At 48.8% G+C, this 17,497-nt stretch overlaps 8 protein-coding genes across 8 annotated transcripts; 4 read left to right on the top strand and 4 right to left on the bottom strand.

The window, feature by feature from the left end:
- Positions 1–737: 737 nt before the first annotated feature.
- On the top strand, positions 738–2,019 carry V8C40DRAFT_167506 (actin cortical patch SUR7/pH-response regulator pali). Its single transcript, XM_083211553.1, has 3 exons — positions 738–1,017; positions 1,072–1,378; positions 1,450–2,019. The coding sequence occupies exons 1-3, from the start codon at positions 889–891 to the stop codon at positions 1,947–1,949; spliced, it is 936 nt and encodes a 311-aa protein (XP_083075255.1). The 5' UTR covers positions 738–888; the 3' UTR covers positions 1,950–2,019.
- Positions 2,020–2,512: 493 nt separating this feature from the next.
- On the top strand, positions 2,513–3,476 carry V8C40DRAFT_167486 (large-conductance mechanosensitive channel). The gene is made up of 3 exons (XM_083211552.1): positions 2,513–2,793; positions 2,922–3,276; positions 3,351–3,476. The coding sequence occupies exons 1-3, from the start codon at positions 2,621–2,623 to the stop codon at positions 3,438–3,440; spliced, it is 618 nt and encodes a 205-aa protein (XP_083075254.1). The 5' UTR covers positions 2,513–2,620; the 3' UTR covers positions 3,441–3,476.
- A 517-nt stretch (positions 3,477–3,993) lies between these two features.
- On the bottom strand, positions 3,994–5,445 carry V8C40DRAFT_238201 (uncharacterized protein). The gene is made up of 2 exons (XM_083214399.1): positions 4,926–5,445; positions 3,994–4,763 (listed from the first exon to the last, which is right to left on the bottom strand). The coding sequence occupies exons 1-2, from the start codon at positions 5,291–5,293 to the stop codon at positions 4,283–4,285; spliced, it is 849 nt and encodes a 282-aa protein (XP_083075253.1). The 5' UTR covers positions 5,294–5,445; the 3' UTR covers positions 3,994–4,282.
- A 345-nt stretch (positions 5,446–5,790) lies between these two features.
- On the bottom strand, positions 5,791–7,077 carry V8C40DRAFT_238198 (uncharacterized protein). The gene is made up of 2 exons (XM_083214398.1): positions 6,603–7,077; positions 5,791–6,443 (listed from the first exon to the last, which is right to left on the bottom strand). Exons 1-2 carry the CDS (start codon positions 6,869–6,871, stop codon positions 5,933–5,935), a joined length of 780 nt encoding a protein of 259 aa, XP_083075252.1. The 5' UTR covers positions 6,872–7,077; the 3' UTR covers positions 5,791–5,932.
- A 292-nt stretch (positions 7,078–7,369) lies between these two features.
- V8C40DRAFT_238196 (uncharacterized protein) lies at positions 7,370–8,577 on the bottom strand. Its single transcript, XM_083214397.1, has 2 exons — positions 8,148–8,577; positions 7,370–7,977 (listed from the first exon to the last, which is right to left on the bottom strand). Exons 1-2 carry the CDS (start codon positions 8,411–8,413, stop codon positions 7,551–7,553), a joined length of 693 nt encoding a protein of 230 aa, XP_083075251.1. The 5' UTR covers positions 8,414–8,577; the 3' UTR covers positions 7,370–7,550.
- A 2,050-nt stretch (positions 8,578–10,627) lies between these two features.
- V8C40DRAFT_238188 (uncharacterized protein) lies at positions 10,628–12,329 on the top strand. The gene is made up of 3 exons (XM_083214396.1): positions 10,628–11,250; positions 11,350–11,492; positions 11,550–12,329. The coding sequence occupies exons 1-3, from the start codon at positions 11,053–11,055 to the stop codon at positions 11,896–11,898; spliced, it is 690 nt and encodes a 229-aa protein (XP_083075250.1). The 5' UTR covers positions 10,628–11,052; the 3' UTR covers positions 11,899–12,329.
- An 807-nt stretch (positions 12,330–13,136) lies between these two features.
- Positions 13,137–15,325, top strand: V8C40DRAFT_238186 (glycosyl hydrolase family 76-domain-containing protein). Its single transcript, XM_083214395.1, has 2 exons — positions 13,137–13,763; positions 13,821–15,325. The coding sequence occupies exons 1-2, from the start codon at positions 13,682–13,684 to the stop codon at positions 15,155–15,157; spliced, it is 1,419 nt and encodes a 472-aa protein (XP_083075249.1). The 5' UTR covers positions 13,137–13,681; the 3' UTR covers positions 15,158–15,325.
- V8C40DRAFT_238185 (histidinol-phosphate transaminase) lies at positions 15,291–16,858 on the bottom strand. Its single transcript, XM_083214394.1, has 2 exons — positions 16,628–16,858; positions 15,291–16,565 (listed from the first exon to the last, which is right to left on the bottom strand). The coding sequence occupies exons 1-2, from the start codon at positions 16,699–16,701 to the stop codon at positions 15,425–15,427; spliced, it is 1,215 nt and encodes a 404-aa protein (XP_083075248.1). The 5' UTR covers positions 16,702–16,858; the 3' UTR covers positions 15,291–15,424.
- Between the last annotated feature and the right edge of the window lie 639 nt (positions 16,859–17,497).

Raw genomic sequence — 17,497 nt, 5'->3', positions numbered from 1 at the left:
ACGCGGCTGTCGCATCGAGAGCCGGTTTTTTGAGTCATCAATATCCAGGCCGCTTATTGGATAATTTTAGAAGTATTGAAGAATAATGCCATTCGTGGTAGTTCTTTCGTGTGAATTGATGATTGTATAATGCATTTTTCAGACTGATCAATGAATCTTTCGAAATTAATATTCATAAAACATACAATAGATCTATTCAATATTCATTCAGTTATAGAATTAGTATGATCCCGTGATTTACACATCAATTGTGTCTGTTCAACTGCGTTTGCTGTTTGACCCCTGCTGCCGATCCACCAACAGTTGAACACACCCCTGTTCGCGATTCACCCACTCTCAGCCAACCATTCACCCCCAGCGCCATCGTCATGATGCAAAGCGCCATCCCAGAGGCAAATCGCTCCCGTGAAACTGCTGCAGCGGATTTGAGCCTACGAACTTGTTTTCAAGACACTTGATTGTCGCGCGGCTAGCCAATCCCAGGCATCGGCTACGACAATCCGCGGCAGAATCGAGTTTGTCTTTTTGGTTGCCTCTTTGATCCCGGCACTGATACGCGTAACTTACGCTCTGGGCCAATCCATTCTGCAAAAATAGTGAACTGGATGTGAACGTGGGTGTGCACTTCATCAAACAGACCAAGCCAGGTCAGGCCAGGCTTTATTCACACAATCATGGCCAAGCCGACGATTATGTATATAGAGTCATCGTCGGCCCCCTTCTTCCCAATTTACACACTCTCTCTTTTACGCCTCATTCCTTTTTCTTTTTCCATACCTACCTATAGGATTGCATCCTGGTGATACACTCTCTTACACATTATTACACCTTTCCATACCCCTAAAATTTGCATCCTGGTGATTCATTCTTTCATACAAATTAATAATCATGGCTGTCCTTTTAAGATTCGCCGTTCTCATCCCCCTAATATTCTCTTTCGTCGCTTTTGTCCTGACAAATTTGACACTCTTTGCTGGAAGCAAAAAGGGTTTCATGGAGGAATATGCCGTCATCAGAGTAAGTATAATCATCTAGTCAAGACAACTACGCAAAGCTGACACAGCCATGCAGATAAACACCACGATGCTTGGTCAAAACATACTGTCGTCAGACGACAAGTCAAGCAACGACGATGACGACGACGGTGACAGTCTCTGGGACCAGTTCACAGATGGGCTCGACGACCTCGGAGACGCTGCCAAGGGCAAGATCAACGACATCGCCGGCGACATCATCGGCGACATTGCCGATGAGCTTGGCATCAGTGACTGGTACTCGCTCCACGTCATGAACGCTTGCTGGGGAGGCTTTGGGCCAAACGCAACGACATCGCATTTCCAGCTCAACACCACCAACTGCACTACGTCAGCTCCCCAAGGTAAGTTTGACAACTGCTTCATCGTCCTCACTTTGAATGCCCAGCAGCGCAACTAACTCAAATCGCCATAGTCCGATTCAACCTCACATCGATCATGGACCACCAGCTCTCCCTCGGGCCCCTCCACATCAGCCTCGCCAAGATTCACTGGCCAGGCTCCATCCAGCTCAAAATCGACGCCCTCAATGCCGCCCTGATGGCCCTCTTCGTCCTGTACGTCTTGGGCGTGGGCTTCAGCGGCCTCGCCATGCTTGCCTGCATCCCGGCCATCATCCTGGGCGACAAGAGAATCCTCCTCATGGTGAATACAGGCCTCGCATCGCTTGCCGCCTTCTTCATCACCATTGCTAGCATCATCGCCACGGCAGCTGGTTCTGTTGCCGTCAATGCTATCAACACTGAAGGCAAGCCGGTTACCGTGGTGGCTACCAACGGCACAAAGTTCTACACCATTACATGGGTCACTGCGACTTTGATGATTCTGTCATCGTTATTCTGGATCGGCAAGTTTGTCTTTATCTGGAAGAAGGAGAAGAAGGAGCGCGAGAGATACTCCAAGGAGGGATTCTAAGCTGACATGACTCTTGTCGGCGGTCCCTGTCCCTGGTGCTGGCGCTAGGACGAATGTCTGTCTGCATAATGACAAAGAAGAAGAAAATGGGGGTTGCAACACTTGCACTATAATGATTTCCCGGTTTTTTCTTGTTTTCCTATTGTTCGCTCGTTATATCAGGGCTCAGGTTACGGACCAGATGGTTTGGTTTTAGGGTGGCTGTGGAAAGGCCAAGATACAAAATGCTACGAGGGCAAACCTCACTAATATATGCACGCTGATAACAGCAATGATATCTGAATTAAAAAAACAAATTCACGCTCTTTAAACCAAAATTAAACTCCAAAACTCTTGTGCAATGCTAGATAAGAGATCAACTGGCAACACGATCTTGTTATTGGTGTTTTATCCTTGTTTTTATCTCGAGGCCATTTAATGCTTCGCTTATTCCAAGCCTCCGCAGCAGCGCATTAGATCCAGCGCCATCTGCGTCATACATTGCCCAAACAGGGAATTGAGCGCTTCGACTCTGCAACAGCCAAAGCTCGTGACATTGACGATCTCGCGCCTAACATCAGGCATGAATCTCTAAGTCCAACCTTTATTTTTCACTAATAAATACATGTAGATCGTCAATTCAGCCAGAAGACTTGTAATCTTCATCAACTTCTCCATAGAACCATCCAAACATGAGCTCCAAACGCCCAGATGCCTCGTCTTCCTCCCACGACATTGAGATCGGTGGTCCCAGCGAGACGGATTCTCTGCTCGACAGGGGCCGCACACGAGTGACGCGCTTCTTTCACGGATTCGTAGACTTTGCATTTCAGGGCAACATTTTGCAGATTGCGTTTGGTTTGATGTGAGCAGCTTTTTTCTCGATTTCCACTTACACACAACAAAGGGCATAACCTACACCAAGAGAATACAAAGAAAAAGCAAAGCCGTATCATGAAACTACATGTACCCGAACTAACCACCACCAACCAGCCTCGCCGCCGCCTTCACAGACCTCGTCAAATCCTTCGTCAGCGCAATCCTCATGCCCCCCATCTCCGTCATCCTCCCCATCAACAAAAACATTGAAGAAAAGTTCGCCGTCCTGCGCCCCGGCCCCAAATACAATGCCTCCTCACCCGCTGGTGGCTACAACACGCTGCACCAGGCGCAAGCCGACGGCGCCGTCGTCATGGCCTACGGCTCTTTTATCTACCAGATGGTGTCGTTTACCTTGATGGGCTTTTCGCTCTATGGGCTGGCGCACATATATACGCTTGTTTCGCATGATCCCATCATCAAGTACTCTAGGAAATGCCCATATTGTTTGAAGCGGATTAATGAAAAGGTGCGAGATTTTGTATATTGACTCTACTCTATGGAAAGAATGGAAGGACTAATACTGTAGGCAAACGCGTGTAGTCTCGTCGATGTATCAACTGCAGCAGCTGGCTTGACGGCAGAGAAGACATTGATAGCACACCCCGAACCACGCAGCGCGACACTGACTGAATCATGAGCACCTCCCTGACATGTGCTATTTCTTTCGCTTGACAAAACAATAAGTAACCATAGACAATCGCATTAAACAGCATCCGAATGGTACCTTGGGGCATCCACACCCGACGCGAAAGCCCTGGGCTTATGCTCCATCTGTCGAAGCAATCTCTTATAATGTTGATCCCCGCATTCGCAATGCTCTTCGTCGGTTGGCTTAGCCATGCTTTTCCTGTATCTCACCACTATGTAAACGATGGCGACAAGATACGCGGCGATGACAAAGGACTTGGGCAAGATCTCCTTGATCCCGTGCAGAATTTTGCTGTAGAGGTTGTACCCATGTTGCTGGGAAGGATCTATGGTGGAGGTGGTGAGAATACGCTGGGAGGAGTCCATTGTGGAAGTGGTGGAAAATACGCTGGGAATCACTGAAGAGTGTAAGTTTGAAGTGTTTGTAGTGATTGAGAGTGATTGTGATGGAAAGTGCTTAGAATGTCATCAAGTCGGAAAAGAGAGGCTTATAAATACTGGATATGAAGTGCAATGACAAAGAAACGAAGTGATTCATGCTGGTATCACAATTGTTCAAATACAATATGCATCTAGGGAACAGGCGCCTAGTTAGATCAATCAAAGAGCACAAAGATTATGTTCATATAATGTACTGTTTCATCTTCACCCAACCAATGCAAGTCCTGTTCAAAACAACGTTGACTATTCTATTACAAGTGAACATGACAGTAATTCAAGTTCAAGACACTGAAAAAACAAATGGCTTTTACACAAAGCTAACAACTCTTATGTTCATAAATTCTCAACACATATCCTACCTACTATACGTCTTCTTCGTTTAACTACAACATCATAACACCACCGACAACAGCAGCCACACCAGCCAACAAACCATTCTGAGCGTTCATAAGACCGGCAGCGTTGGTGCTACTAGACGCAGCAGTAGTAGAAGAAGTGCTGGTACCGCTGCTCACAGAGGTTGTCTGCTCAGCAACAGTCGTAGACACAGCACCCGAAGAAATACTCGTCTCCTTAGCAAGAGTCGTAGACGCGGCGCCCGAAGAAGCACTCGTCCGCGAAGTCTCAGAAGCACCAGTACTTGTGGGAGCAGAAGTTGAATCATCCGTAGCCGTAGAGCCGGGAGCGGCCTTGAGCTTCTCGAGACCGGCGGTAATGGTGACGGGAACCTGGAAGGTGAGGAACGGCTGGGTGCCCGAGGACGTATATGAAGTAGCGCTGCCGTCGGTGCTTGTTGCGTATGTGTAGAGGGTGCATGAACCCAAGTCTACCGCGCTGGAAAGCTTGCAGTGACCGCTCAGGGTGCTATGGGGAAATAGGCATCAGCTTATATTCACTCCAATGTGGTGTCTTGTTCATGATCTTAGATGGTGGGAAGTTGTTGCTCAACAGGTGCTTGGATAAATGAATGTTGCAACCGAAGACATGAGACAAATATCATAAGCATAGAGGCAGAATGTCACTTACACAGAGCCCTCCTTAATAGTATAAGAAGAAGTGTAAAGCCATGTGCTAGGACCCTGAGTAACGGTCTGGCTGTGTCCAAAGCCGCAGTCTTCGTCATCGGGTTTGACTCCATTGAGTCCAGGTGCACACCCATAGGCGTACGTCGTAGCCGTGCTATCAGCGCCAATAACAGAGCCAAAGTAAGCATGGCGAAGGGTATAGGGTAGTATCAGAGAGACGGTAGTAGATTGAGCCGCCATTGCAGCGGCGCTGAAAAGCGCGACAAGGGCGAGTGAGCGAGCCATGGTTAATGGTGATGGATGAGACGAACGCGTGTGTTGTGCAAAACTGCTCACCTTTATATGTTGTGCGCTAATAATGGTTGTCATGGGTAGTCGTGTAACTGTGTGTTGGTCGTTGAATCCTGCAGACGAAAACGAATGGCCATTGCAAGGATCGTGTCGAGCTTTAACAGATTCAAGTGGGTTCCCGAATCTCAATCCAGCCTATTCGTCTCCTATTTCTCCCAAGGTAGCAGCACTACGAAGATGCTAGTCTCGGCTATTGACTTTACAAGTTAGGCCATGAGGAAAAAGGGCAGAAGGATCACCGGATAATTAGTCATGCTGCCTGATTAAAATCTCGCGATATATTAACATGATGTAGCGGAGCTTTTTGTCCCGCATCTTGTCTTGTATTCTGAGCTAGGCATTGTGCCGGCTTACTTAGCGGCGGGTGAATATATATATCATCGTACATGGGGCTATCATCATGAGTATTTCATCGTCGGGGTACTTTCGACGGCACGCTCTTGGTAGTATTGATCGTTGAGATACTTTGTATAAGATGACGCCACAATTGACGGTCTGCTTGGTTGTTAGATCTGTTAAATCCTTTATTATATATATTAATTCTATACTAGCTATACTTACTAATTAACTTAAAAAGTATATATATGTATGTTATATATTCCTCACTATCTTATTAAATAGCTGCTGCTGTTGGAGCTTAACCAACGTCTTCTCTAATTACAACATCATAACACCGCCAACAAGGGCAGCAACACCAGCCAGCAGACCGTTCTGGGTGTTCATAAGACCAGCAGCATTAGTACTATTAGGCGCAGCAGCAGTAGAAGAATTGCTGGTACCAGTGCTCACAGCAGCGGTCGTCTGCCTAGCAAGAGTGGTAGACCCGCCGCTCGAAGAAGCACCCGTAGAAGCAGGGCCCGAAGAAGCACTCTTAGACGTATTAGCACCCGGAGAAGCAGCAGTCGTCTGCGAAGTCTCGGAAGCACTAGTGTTACTGTTGGTGGGAGCGGCGGCGGCTGAACTATCCGTGGCCGAGGCGCCGGGGGCGGCCTGGAGCTTCTCGAGACCGGCGGTGATGGTCACGGGGAGCTGGAACGATAGGAAATCTGATGCAGTGCCGACGCTGGTAATGATGGTGATACTGCCGGTGGAATCCGTCGCGGACATCGACATGCTGCATGAAGCGACGTCTGCCGCGCTGGAGAGCTTGCAGTGGCCACCCTCGGTGCTATTGGGAAGACATTAGCTTATATATCTTTTATTTCGAATGGCGTTTGTAAGCTCATATGATGGGAGTAGTAGTTGCTCAACGGTTGGATCGATAATGAACATGCCGCCGATGACATGAGATCATATCATAAACATCGAGGCAGAGAGTGTCACTTACTAACGGCCGCCCTCGTCATCACCGTAAGTATTCGTGTAAATCCATGTAGTAGGACCTTGAGTAATAGTCTTGCTAGATTCGAAGGCACACTTATCAGCGGCTACTCCAGGCGCACATCCATAAGCGTAAGTCGTAGCCGCACTATCGACACCAATAACAGAACCGACGAGCTTCTGGGGATCGGTAGCCGGCAGTAGCAGAGAGACGGTAGTAGATTGAGCAGCCATGGCGGCGCTGGAAAGAGCGAGAAGGGCGAGCGAACGAGCCATTGTTGACGTGTTGATAAGAACGAACGAGGGTAAACTGCACGCTTGACCTCGTATCTTATATACAGATAATAAGCTTAATTGTTGGTTGCCGGGCCAGTTGTGTAACGATGTGTTGGTAGTTGGATCTTGCAAATAAATAAAAAACGAATGGCCGTTGCAATTAAAAATTAAAACAACGATCGTCGAGAAAAATGAGTGGGATCGCGATAGTCAAGTGAGAAAAAGGGAAAACCCAAGCGGCCAACGAGTCGAGTTTTAAAAGGATTCGAACAAAGCTCTCGTTGCCAAGTCTACTACTCGTCTCCTTTTCCGCTTCAAGGTAGCGTTGCAGATGCTAGTCTCGGCCATTGACTTTACAAGTTAGGTCATGCGGAAAATGGCAGAAGGATCACCGGAAAATTAGTCATGCTGCCTGAAAGGAATATCACGATACATCTACATGGCGCAACGCTTGGCAGCATCGATCGTTGAGATACTTGACTAAACCTGTATATCGATGCCGTAGTTGACGGGCTGCTTGGTTGTTGGATCTATCAGATCCTTTATTGTGTATATTAATTCCATGCTGGCTGTACCTACTAATCAACTCAATAAGCATACATACGTGTATCGTGTATTCCTCGTCATCCTGTCAAATGGCTGCTACTGTTGGAGCTCAACCATCGTCTTCTCCAATCAATTACAACATCATAACACCGCCAACAAGGGCAGCAACACCGGCCAGCAGACCGTTCTGGGCGTTTACAATGCCTGCAGCATTGGTGCTTGAGGGGCCGGCCGTAGAAGAAGCGGTACGAGTGCTGTTACCAGTGCTTGCAGCAGATGTCTGCCTGGCGAGGGTCGTAGATGTAGAGCCTGAAGGAGCAGCCTGGGAGGCGCCGGTGTTGGTGGGGGCAGGGGTTGAACTATCGGTGGCCGAGGCGCCGGGAGTGGCCTTGAGCTTCTCGAGGCCGGCGGTGATGGTGACGGGAAGCTGGAAGGTGAGGAAAGCCTCAACTCCAGAGCTGCCGGTAGCAGAGATGCTGCCGCCCGTCACTTGGGCGAAAGCCATGCTGCATGAAGCGGCGTCCTTGGCAGTGTTGAGCACGCAGGTACCACCCTCGGAACTATATCAAAAGCGTAAGTGTGTCTCCTTAAGTATGCCCATTTAAATGAGAGGTTTATGCTCGTCTCGCGTGTGAGCCTGGCTATTGAAAGGATTCCAGGTTTCGGTCCAAGGTAACCAAGCCCATCACAATCGAAGACATCGCTAGAGTTAAACCAGAATACCACTTACACTGAGTTGCCTTCAGCAGAGTAAGACATAGAAAAGGCCCAGGTGGATGGACCCTGAGTAACAGTCTCGCTGCTGGGAAAACCGCAATCGTCGTCAGAAGTTCCAGGAGCACATCCGTAAGCATAGGTCGTAGCCGTGCTGTCAACGCCGATGACCGAGCCAACCAAGGGTTGAGGGTCGGCAAAGGGCAGGAGGAGAGACACGGTGGTGGTCTGGGCAGCCATGGCAGCGCCAGCAAGGGCGAGGAGAGCGAGTGAACGAGCCATTATTGATGTTGATGTTGATCTTGATGGATGAACGAATGTGCTGGCAGAGTAGTCAAGTCTGGTCTTGTAAGTTGACAAGTCCAAAGATTGATATTGATTGCCGTTGGTTTGTGAAAACGAGTGAATGGTTGGTTGACGTAACGATCGAATGAGTGAATCGTAGAACCAAGAAGAAGAAGAAACAGTCCAGCGGTTTTAAACCGGCCACCACGCGATCTTTATTTAGCAGCTTTCAAGCTCATTTTGGCCTCTCTCGGTCCAGACTACTCCGTATTGTCCCCTTTTTTTCCTTCTTCAAGGTAGCGCTGCACACATGCTAGTCTCGGCGATTGACTTTACAAGTTAGATCGTGGCGAAAGACCCGGACTGTCGGATTGTCAGAACATTAGTCATGCTTCCCGATTTGATTCTCACGATATTTAGCGCACAGAGCAGTCATTTGCGTCTTGGGCATCATTACTTGAGCATTAGGAGAGCACTTGAGATGGCGAGTGATGCTGGAAAAATGAGGCCGTCCATAGCTTTTTCTTGCCTGCATCGCATTGCTAAGCTTAGTGGTGTGACGGGATGTTGGAATCGCAATGCTTCGGTTCCTTTTCCGACTTTGTGAGAGGATCCAGAGCCAACAAGGTTTGCATGGATGGCCAAAATTTTCCCTTTACAGCCCCTGGCTAACCGATTGGCCTGGCGGGAGGCGGCATTAGAGTGATCCAATTTTCTTTCTAAATGGAAATTCTTGCCATGACAGGGCGCAGTTGGTTTCGGAGGTGGAGAGACGAGTCTAGAGCTGCTCGGCGAATTAATAAGAGCGAAATGCAACCTTGACACGGCACCTGTTGCTTGCTTTTTGGGTTGTGTCAAATCCTTTGCCGTGTATACGAGTAATACTCCTAGTAGGAATCAAGTAAGCATATATTATGCGGCATGTGTATCCCCAGAAGCCAGCCCAGCTGTTTATTCCTCACCATCCCGCCAATGGTTGCTGCTCTCGGGGCTCAAACAGGCGATCTGTGCCACCTGGATTTAACCGCTAGCTGCTTTGTTCGGGCTGCATATTCAAAGTCTCTGCACTTCGCTTATTTTAGCGGCAAACATGAGACTGGCTGTGTAACCTTGATTGAATGGCGCCTGTTTGAGATGCTGTGCATACACTATCTTGGGATCCGATGAGATGGAATGGCGATGCAACACTCAAATTTGCTTGTGTACAGTAAATTAGATTCACTCAAGATAAGGTGAGCTGTTGTTCCCTGCCTCCTCACGTGTCTCTACTAGACTAGACTCTTTAAATGACGAGATCGGCGCAAACTTCCAACTGGGAGTCACGAACCCAACGGAGAGTCCCGTGCCTGCCCGCCGATCTTTCTCTTTTGAGACGCACATATGGACAACGCTATAAATGCAATTCACCTCCAAGGTACCGCCGCGCGTAGATATGCGCCATGCTCGCCCGAGGATATGCTCATCGGTACCCACGCAGATAGGGAGATATACGTACGGAGTACACTAAGCGGAAATGCCCGCTGCATAATATGCACCTATCCGGCAGCGCTCGCCTCTTGGCAGCCACGCGCCGGCATCAAACATTCTCAGACGTTGTCTTGGCAAAGCCTTGGCGGCCCATTGGTTTGACTCGCAAGGTCGCAGAAAAAGAGGAAGGAAGTTGGGAAGAAATGCGTGGCCGCTTTTGCGGCAGCGTGCCAAGCCGGTCGTGATTTCCCTCCCTTGCTCTGCGCCGGGCGTCTGCGCCTGCCTTGTGGATTTACCGTGTGTTGGTGCCGCACAATTTTCTATTGTGCTGCTTTGACAAAGTACAGCCACTTTTCGTATCTGCGTGTGACAGTCACTGGCCCTCCTGTTCTCTCTCATTTTCTCTCTATTAATGAGGCTCCAACAAAATACTTCCACTACTACGTGAGCACACAATTACTATTATAATGATTATATCACCTGCAATGTACATATAGATTAATTCTCATCTCATCTCATCTCATCCATGTGCTTATACCAACTGATGCTCCACAGATGACCACCTGAATACAAATCGACGTTCGTCATGGGCAAAGAAAAAAAAAGGAGCCCGGCAGTGCCAAGACCTCATGGAGAAAAACCCCCTTCGTAGCGGCACTGGCTCTAAACCCAATTGGCCACATGCCTTGCGACTTGCTGCAAAGGAGACAGAGTTCCAACTCTTGGCATCGTGGGACCAAAATCGCTAGTATTTGACCCTTGATGCTTCTGCTTTCCATGGGCCGCTCTCGGGCTTCTTCTGGTCTCTGGCCGGATCTCTGCCGTTCCGTCTTTTCATCTTCCATCTCGGCCGTCCTCCATCCTCCATGCATCTGCCCGTGCATCTTGTTCGCCCAAGCCAGTGGTGACAAGACGCCTTGACGATAACTGCTGCCAGTCAAAGCCTTGCGTCAAACGGCCAACCTGCGACAATCTACTAGTCTACTGTCCAGTCGACATTTGACAATCGGCACCCGAAAAACGACTCTCGAAACTTTGACGCACGCGGAATCGCTCATATCTCAAGTCTCACAGTTGCGCTCGCTTAGTTTGGCTTCGCGACAACCTCCTCTACCTTTCCCAGCAGTGCCGCTACGAAACCACATCAATCGAGAAAGCGACGACTCGACATGGCCAGATTTAATCCAAAATCTTGGTCGGCATTGCTTGCCTTGCTCGCGCTGGTCGCTCCATGTGCTGCCGACGACGAGGCAGATGGTGAGCCTCACAGATTGGCCGCGACCCCAACAGTGACGGCTGCTCCCATCTATCTGCCCTACTATGACGAGCGCGCGTGGTCGCTGGTCCGAGGGAGCATCATTTCAACGGTATGCTGGGTCCACAGCCTTTGGTTCTTTTGCCTACATTCTCCACTCTCTCATTTGAGATATACGAGTACCTCTCAGCAGGATTAACACAGCCTCAAGGATCCATCCGCCAGCAGAACAACGTATACCATTTTCTGCCCGACGCAAACGCCCCTCGCATGCGACCTATCTCTCGAATTCCCCTTTGTCATTGTGGAGGGACCTGGGACGCTCGAGTTCCATGGAACAGTGACGTCGACATAGTGAGCAGTGTAACATGGTGTAGGTGTGGAAGAGATAAGCTAATGTTGCGTCAAAAGTATCGCCGACGTGGAGTGCGATTTGAAAGGCACAACGGCCGCAACGTGCTCGGGTTACTCGAGCTATAGATCTGGTTACACAAACGCATACCACACTGGACCAACGCAGGTTTCATGGACGTCCACCTTTACTGGATCAGAGGTGCAGTGGGGTACCTTGACGATGGCCGAACCCCCAGGGACAACCGACGATGACTTTGACCCTGCCGGAACCATGACCACGCCCTCGGCTCCCTCTGGGATGATGTACGAACCGTCGCCGACGTCGCTAGGATCGAATTTGCGCGTTTCCGGATCGCGGTCGCTTTATGGGCTTGCAGTCATTGTGGCCGTATACCTGACGTTATAGTAATGTCGGTGCGATACGAGCTCTCATTATCGAATAAGCATGGAGACAAACGAAGGCGAGGGACGAAATGGCTGGTCAAAAGTGACTAAGCCTTGGGAGTGTGCTCTGTCAAGTTTTTACACCCTGTTTCCCGGAGGCGTTATGATTGCGTTATACCCTCTCTGCGATTTGATTTTTTTAGCGAAGCATATGGAGGAGTTTGTAATTTCATGGGAATTCAAAGCGTGGAGTTTTGGGATTGAATTTGTCAAAATGTTTTGTTTTTCCGGGCTATGACGGGTCACATGTACGGTAGCCTATGGATTATCGAGGGATAAAATTTGGTAAACGGATAGCCAAGTCAATCAGGCATCGACTTTTCATGTGTCTTGTTCCGTTTTGTGGCGACGTTTGTGTTGAGGGCTATGCTCGTGCGGATTCTCCATCGTGACGCTTTATTATACCAACCGCTGTTCGATTAGGTAGGCACCTATTCCCTCCGGTCATTGCTACAATCTACATTTTACCTGTTGACGCCCTTGATGATGCTAAATAGACTAAATCACGATGCAGGTGAAGCCAGAATCACCACCCATGTCAGCCCGATCCACCCTGGCTGTTTCAACCCCCGTGTTTCATGGGCACGAAGCGCTGTCAGCCAATCCAGCTCTTCTGGGGAGACGCCCAGTTAGACACAGCCTTTTTCTGCTGCTTCTTTCTACCTATCCTTCAACCATTGCCTATCGCTATACCTTTCCCTAATGACCAGCTGGAGAACTAGAGATATTTTTGCCGCGTGGGCAACATGAAACGCAGCCCCCCATGAATCAATTTCTCTCTCCCCTACAAACAAAACACACCATGCAATGCAAGGCTCTTCTTCCTTTCCTCGCCACCAGCACCAACGAAACCCCTGCAGCCGCGCCTAAATCCAAAATGCAGCCAGTTCTCTTCTTAGCCAAATATCCCGCGGGGGATGAGCGTTTCGCCTTCCCCCATCCCGCCCTATTCGGACCTAATAAACCGGCACAATTAGGCTAGATGGGCGGCCCCCCAGACCAAATCAAGCGCTGGACGCTGTATGTTTCATTGATTGGCGTGAGATGCACCGAAGACAAGATGCACGATCTGGTTTGTGGGCTTCCTTGTTTGGATAGAGGCTGCATTGGACGAAACAATGATGCAAGGGAAGGGAAGGGTGCTAAGCTATTGTTACGTGGGACTTGCTATTTATTTTTTGCTCTTTTTTTCACTTTGAAGTTAATACGAGCTTGGGGCTTATTTATTTATTTATTCGTTCAAGCTGCCTTCTGTTTCTGTTCCCCGGTTTTGTTTCTATCTTGTTCAAACAAGTCGTGAACTGCGTCTTTTGTTCTTTTTCTTTTCTTTCCTTTCTGTTCACCAGGTCAGGGCATTGTCGCCTTTTTGTCACTTTTATCTCTCTTTTTTTCCCTCCTTGGAACTTGCTGTGCTTGATTCTTTATTTTCTCGTATTTTCTATTGTTCAAGTGGCGACAATTGCATATTGACTGCCCTCCTTTGTCGGTATCTGACGTGCCTGACCCCATCCTATCGATTCTCATTCGACCCTTTTGCCGCTGGACGCATCTGGTCGCTCATTTTTTCCCAATCCTTTCTTTTTGGGCTTTTCTATCTTCCAGGTCGGAGATAGATTGATTCTGCATTTCATTATTCTATTAGTATCGAAATATCCTTGAGGCCGAGCTTTGAATCGATCTACTAGTGGTGGATATCCAATAGATCGACTGGCTATAGATTGGCCTGACAGAAATAAAACGACAACATGAAGTTTATAACCAGCGTCCATGCTGCGGCAGTAACCTCAGCCATCACAGCTCCCTACTCGTTGGATGTCAAGAGTCTATGTGAGTGCAATTAAGATCCAATCGAAGACGAGGCAACTAACACCAGCTACCAAACAGCATCTGTACGAAATGTCGCTGCCACTCTTGCATACGATGCCATGTCCTACTATAAGGGCAATCTCTCGGCCCCAGACTCGGTCGCCATGGGAGATCTCCAGGATCCGTATTACTGGTGGACGGCCGGCGCACTCTGGGGGGCCATGCTCGACTACTATCACTTCACAGGGGACTCGACTTACAACGATGTCGTGATCCAGGCCCTACTAGCGCCTACGAACCTCGGAATCCAGAAGGCGTACATGCCGGCAGAACACGAATTCGAAGAGGGAAACGACGATCTCTTCTTCTGGGGCTCAGCTGCTATCGCCGCCGCCGAGCGAAACTTTCCGCAGCCAAACGTGACGCTGCCCTCGTGGCTGGATTTGGGAGCTAATGTCTTCAACCAGCTCGCGAGCAGATGGACGACGCAAGACTGCGGCGGCGGTCTCCTGTGGCAGATTTACGCATCCAATCCGAACGGCTTGACGTACAAGAACTCCGTCAGCAACGGTGGTCTTTTTCAAATAGCTGCGAGGATGGCTCGCGCCACCGGCAACGACACGTATCTCGAGTGGGCAGAGAAGGTCTGGGACTGGTCCATGGATATTGGTTTCATCGATCCCGAATCGTATCACGTTTATGATGGAGCTGGTATCGATACTAACTGCACCAAGACGAACCCGGCATCCTTCACTTACACCAGCGGCATCTACCTTTACGGCGCGGCCGTCATGGCAAACTACACCAAGAAGCCCGAGTGGAAGCAGCGCACCGAGAAACTGCTGGACGGCGCCGGCTGGTTCTTCACTCCGCCCAACAGCACCACCAAGATCATGTACGAGGGCGCTTGCGAGACCGTCGAACGCTGCGACGCCGACATGACGACCTTCAAGGGCTACCTGGCTCGCTTCATGTGGCAGTCCACGCAAATGGTTCCCTCCCTCCGCGACAAAGTCGAGAGCCTTCTCACTGTCAGCGCTCAAGCTGCCGTGAAAACTTGCACGGGAACCGAGACTGGCCGTGCCTGTGGCCAGAAGTGGTACGTGGGCGAATTCGACGGCTTGACCAACTTGGGGTCGGAGATGTGCGCGCTCGAGACTGTTCAGGGGTTGCTGATTGACGGGGCCGCGCCGCCTTTGGAAGCAAAGGATATCAAGACTGTGCGGGATACGAATTGGCCTCCCCAGGAGAGTTATACGCCTACGCCCTCGCCCTCGCAGCCTACTACGAAGCGAGGCATTGTGGGAGATGCGAAGCCGACGGAGAATGCTGCTGGTGCGAGACTGAATCTCGAAGTAAAGCCGTTGGCCGTGGTTGGTTTTGGAATACTGTTAGCCACTTGGGGTCTGGCTTGATGTCTCATTTCCTCCCATTATGCTCCCTGTTTTGTATATGTATATAGTGTAAAGACCAGCCAGCTTTGTATATATCGTGCTGGCAGTATGTGGCTCTAGAACATGAAATGAATTGGCACCCATGTTTTAGATGGACAGATATAAACGCTCTATTTAATGTCATTGACGTCCTCTATTACTCTTTTCTATTTTCCAACATGGTATCTATCCAGGTAAATCGCTGTTTCCCATTTTTACAATCAACACCATTTTTCATCATCTCCTCTCTCACGCACTTCCTCTTACTTCCGCCAACGTCTTCTTCAGCGCCTCCAAAAGTCTGGTCACTTCCTCCTCTGTACCAATAGTGATCCTCAAGCAACCATTACATCCGTGCTCCTTACCCCTAAATCGTACAACCACGCCCTTAGTCTCAGCAAGCTTCTCATACACAGCCAACGCAACGGCATTATCCGGCTGGCCCTCCGCATTAAGCATCTCATACAACAAAAAGTTACTTTCCGTGCCGCCACGAAGCCTGCCGACGCCAGGAATTGGAGGCAGCTCCTTGATGATTCTGTCGCGCTGGGCGAGGATCTTGGCGCGGTTGCCGTGCATGACGGCGAGGCCCTCTGCGCTGACGGCGGAGGCGGCGAGGGCGCTGGTCGGGCTGGAGATGTTGTACGGCGCCTTGAGGCTGTTGAGGAGAGAGGCGATCGGGGCTGGGGCGAAGGCTGCGCCGAGACGGATGCCGGCCATGCCGAAGGCTTTGGAGAGGGTTTGCATGACGACGAGGTTGGGATACTCGGTGACGAGCTCGGCGAGGGAGGCGTCTTCGGGGGCGAAATCGATGTATGCTTCGTCAAGTACAATGACGCCGTTCCATGATGGGTGGTTGAGCAGAGCGACGACGTCGTCCTTGGCTAGGAGAGAACCAGTAGGGTTACCGGGCGAGCAGAGGTAGAGCAGCTTGATGGACGAGTCGGACGACAAAGCAGCAGAGATGGCAGGGACATCAAGGCCAAAAGTAGGCGCAGGAAGAAGCGGCACCTTGACGATAGCAACGTCGTTGACCTGTGCCGAAACAGCGTACATGCCATATGTAGGAGGACAAGTCAAGATGCGATCCTTGCCCGGGACGCAGAAGCACCGCAGCAGCGCATCGATGGCCTCGTCGCTTCCAACGCCGACAAAGAGGTTCTCAGCAGTAAGCGTCTTGTCCGTGTGCGCGTGAGTGTTGCGCAGCTTGCAGAGCAGCTGCTTCAGGTCGACCTGGTGAGGATCCGGGTAGCGGTGCAGGCCGAGAGGGTCAATGCCGAGGCCATTTTTGCTTTGCGAGGCGACGGACACGGCGGAGGAGGAGAGGGAGGGGCCGTATGCGTTTTCGTTTGCGTCGAGGAGAATGTTTGTGCCGTCGTCTTTGTAGTCGCTATTTATGATACATGTCAGTTGTTTTTTCAGGTGAGACAAAGACAAGGATGGTGGACAAACTCTCGAGCGCAGCGGTAGGGCTGGAGTGCGAGGATATTGGGGCGAGCGCAAGTCTCGAGGTTGAAGGGAGACATTTTTGGCGGGGAGGATTGGGCCTCTGTAGAGGTACCAATTGACGATATGGAGGCTGTTGATGTGGTATAAAAAAAGAAGAGAGGATATAAGAAGGGGGGAAGAAGAGGCAAGAGGGTATTTGAGACTTGCGCTGAATGCGTCCAAGTCGGAAGAAGTTCGAGTCAAGTTCAAGTTATGAATCAGATATTAATAACGATAAGCCCCGAGGCCGGAGTATCACATGTCACATAACATCAGGACAAGGGATAAGGCATATAAACACCAACAGCTAGCTAGATAAAGAATAATATAAGCTCTTATATATATACATACGCTATAATTAATAATAATTATATATTACGTTTATATAATTAGAAAAATAAAACTAAAACTAAAACTAATAATATATTTTATTAATTTAAATCTAATACTTAAATAAACCTTATACCTTAAAGGCTAATACCTATTTTATTAATAAGCTTTATAAAGCTAGTAAACTTTTTATAAACTAACTATAATAATATAAAAGTAGTAATATAAAATAACTAAAAGATCTTTAATATATTTCTTATTTATTATTAAATTTTACTAATAACTAACTAAAAATACTTTATTAACTAAGTAAAATAAAAATAAAGCTTTAATATATTTCTCTAGAATTAAAAAACTAAAGCTATAATAATACTTCTATAACTAATTATACTTTAACTAATATATATATTTAACTTAATATCCTAAAGTATAATAAACTTAAAAGCTAAAAGTACTTAAATAAAAGCTATAATAATAAAAACTACTTTTAATAATAATAACTAG

This window comes from Trichoderma camerunense (genome assembly GCF_050948025.1).
Source record: "Trichoderma camerunense strain CBS 138272 chromosome Unknown V8C40scaffold_5, whole genome shotgun sequence".
Lineage (NCBI taxonomy): Eukaryota > Fungi > Ascomycota > Sordariomycetes > Hypocreales > Hypocreaceae > Trichoderma > Trichoderma camerunense.
Note: the sequence above shows the minus strand (reverse complement) of the source record. Positions and strands in the feature narration are given on the sequence as shown.

Bases quoted from the DNA above. Each gene is read 5' to 3' on its own strand.
- V8C40DRAFT_238198 (XM_083214398.1), bottom strand. From the start codon at position 6,871: ATGGCTCGTTCGCTCGCCCTTCTCGCTCTTTCCAGCGCCGCCATGGCT. The intron at 6,444-6,602 runs GTAAGTGACACT...TCTTCCCAATAG, and splicing joins GATGACGAGGGCGGCCGTTA to CACCGAGGGTGGCCACTGCA.
- V8C40DRAFT_167486 (XM_083211552.1), top strand. From the start codon at position 2,621: ATGAGCTCCAAACGCCCAGATGCCTCGTCTTCCTCCCACGACATTGAG. The intron at 2,794-2,921 runs GTGAGCAGCTTT...ACCACCAACCAG, and splicing joins CAGATTGCGTTTGGTTTGAT to CCTCGCCGCCGCCTTCACAG. The intron at 3,277-3,350 runs GTGCGAGATTTT...AAACGCGTGTAG, and splicing joins TGAAGCGGATTAATGAAAAG to TCTCGTCGATGTATCAACTG.
- V8C40DRAFT_238185 (XM_083214394.1), bottom strand. From the start codon at position 16,701: ATGTCTCCCTTCAACCTCGAGACTTGCGCTCGCCCCAATATCCTCGCA. The intron at 16,566-16,627 runs GTTTGTCCACCA...TATCATAAATAG, and splicing joins CCCTACCGCTGCGCTCGAGA to CGACTACAAAGACGACGGCA.
- V8C40DRAFT_238186 (XM_083214395.1), top strand. From the start codon at position 13,682: ATGAAGTTTATAACCAGCGTCCATGCTGCGGCAGTAACCTCAGCCATC. The intron at 13,764-13,820 runs GTGAGTGCAATT...GCTACCAAACAG, and splicing joins GTTGGATGTCAAGAGTCTAT to CATCTGTACGAAATGTCGCT.
- V8C40DRAFT_167506 (XM_083211553.1), top strand. From the start codon at position 889: ATGGCTGTCCTTTTAAGATTCGCCGTTCTCATCCCCCTAATATTCTCT. The intron at 1,018-1,071 runs GTAAGTATAATC...ACAGCCATGCAG, and splicing joins AGGAATATGCCGTCATCAGA to ATAAACACCACGATGCTTGG. The intron at 1,379-1,449 runs GTAAGTTTGACA...AAATCGCCATAG, and splicing joins CACTACGTCAGCTCCCCAAG to TCCGATTCAACCTCACATCG.
- V8C40DRAFT_238196 (XM_083214397.1), bottom strand. From the start codon at position 8,413: ATGGCTCGTTCACTCGCTCTCCTCGCCCTTGCTGGCGCTGCCATGGCT. The intron at 7,978-8,147 runs GTAAGTGGTATT...CTTTTGATATAG, and splicing joins TCTGCTGAAGGCAACTCAGT to TTCCGAGGGTGGTACCTGCG.
- V8C40DRAFT_238188 (XM_083214396.1), top strand. From the start codon at position 11,053: ATGGCCAGATTTAATCCAAAATCTTGGTCGGCATTGCTTGCCTTGCTC. The intron at 11,251-11,349 runs GTATGCTGGGTC...CACAGCCTCAAG, and splicing joins GAGGGAGCATCATTTCAACG to GATCCATCCGCCAGCAGAAC. The intron at 11,493-11,549 runs GTGAGCAGTGTA...TTGCGTCAAAAG, and splicing joins GGAACAGTGACGTCGACATA to TATCGCCGACGTGGAGTGCG.
- V8C40DRAFT_238201 (XM_083214399.1), bottom strand. From the start codon at position 5,293: ATGACAACCATTATTAGCGCACAACATATAAAGGTGAGCAGTTTTGCA. The intron at 4,764-4,925 runs GTAAGTGACATT...ATTTCCCCATAG, and splicing joins ACTATTAAGGAGGGCTCTGT to CACCCTGAGCGGTCACTGCA.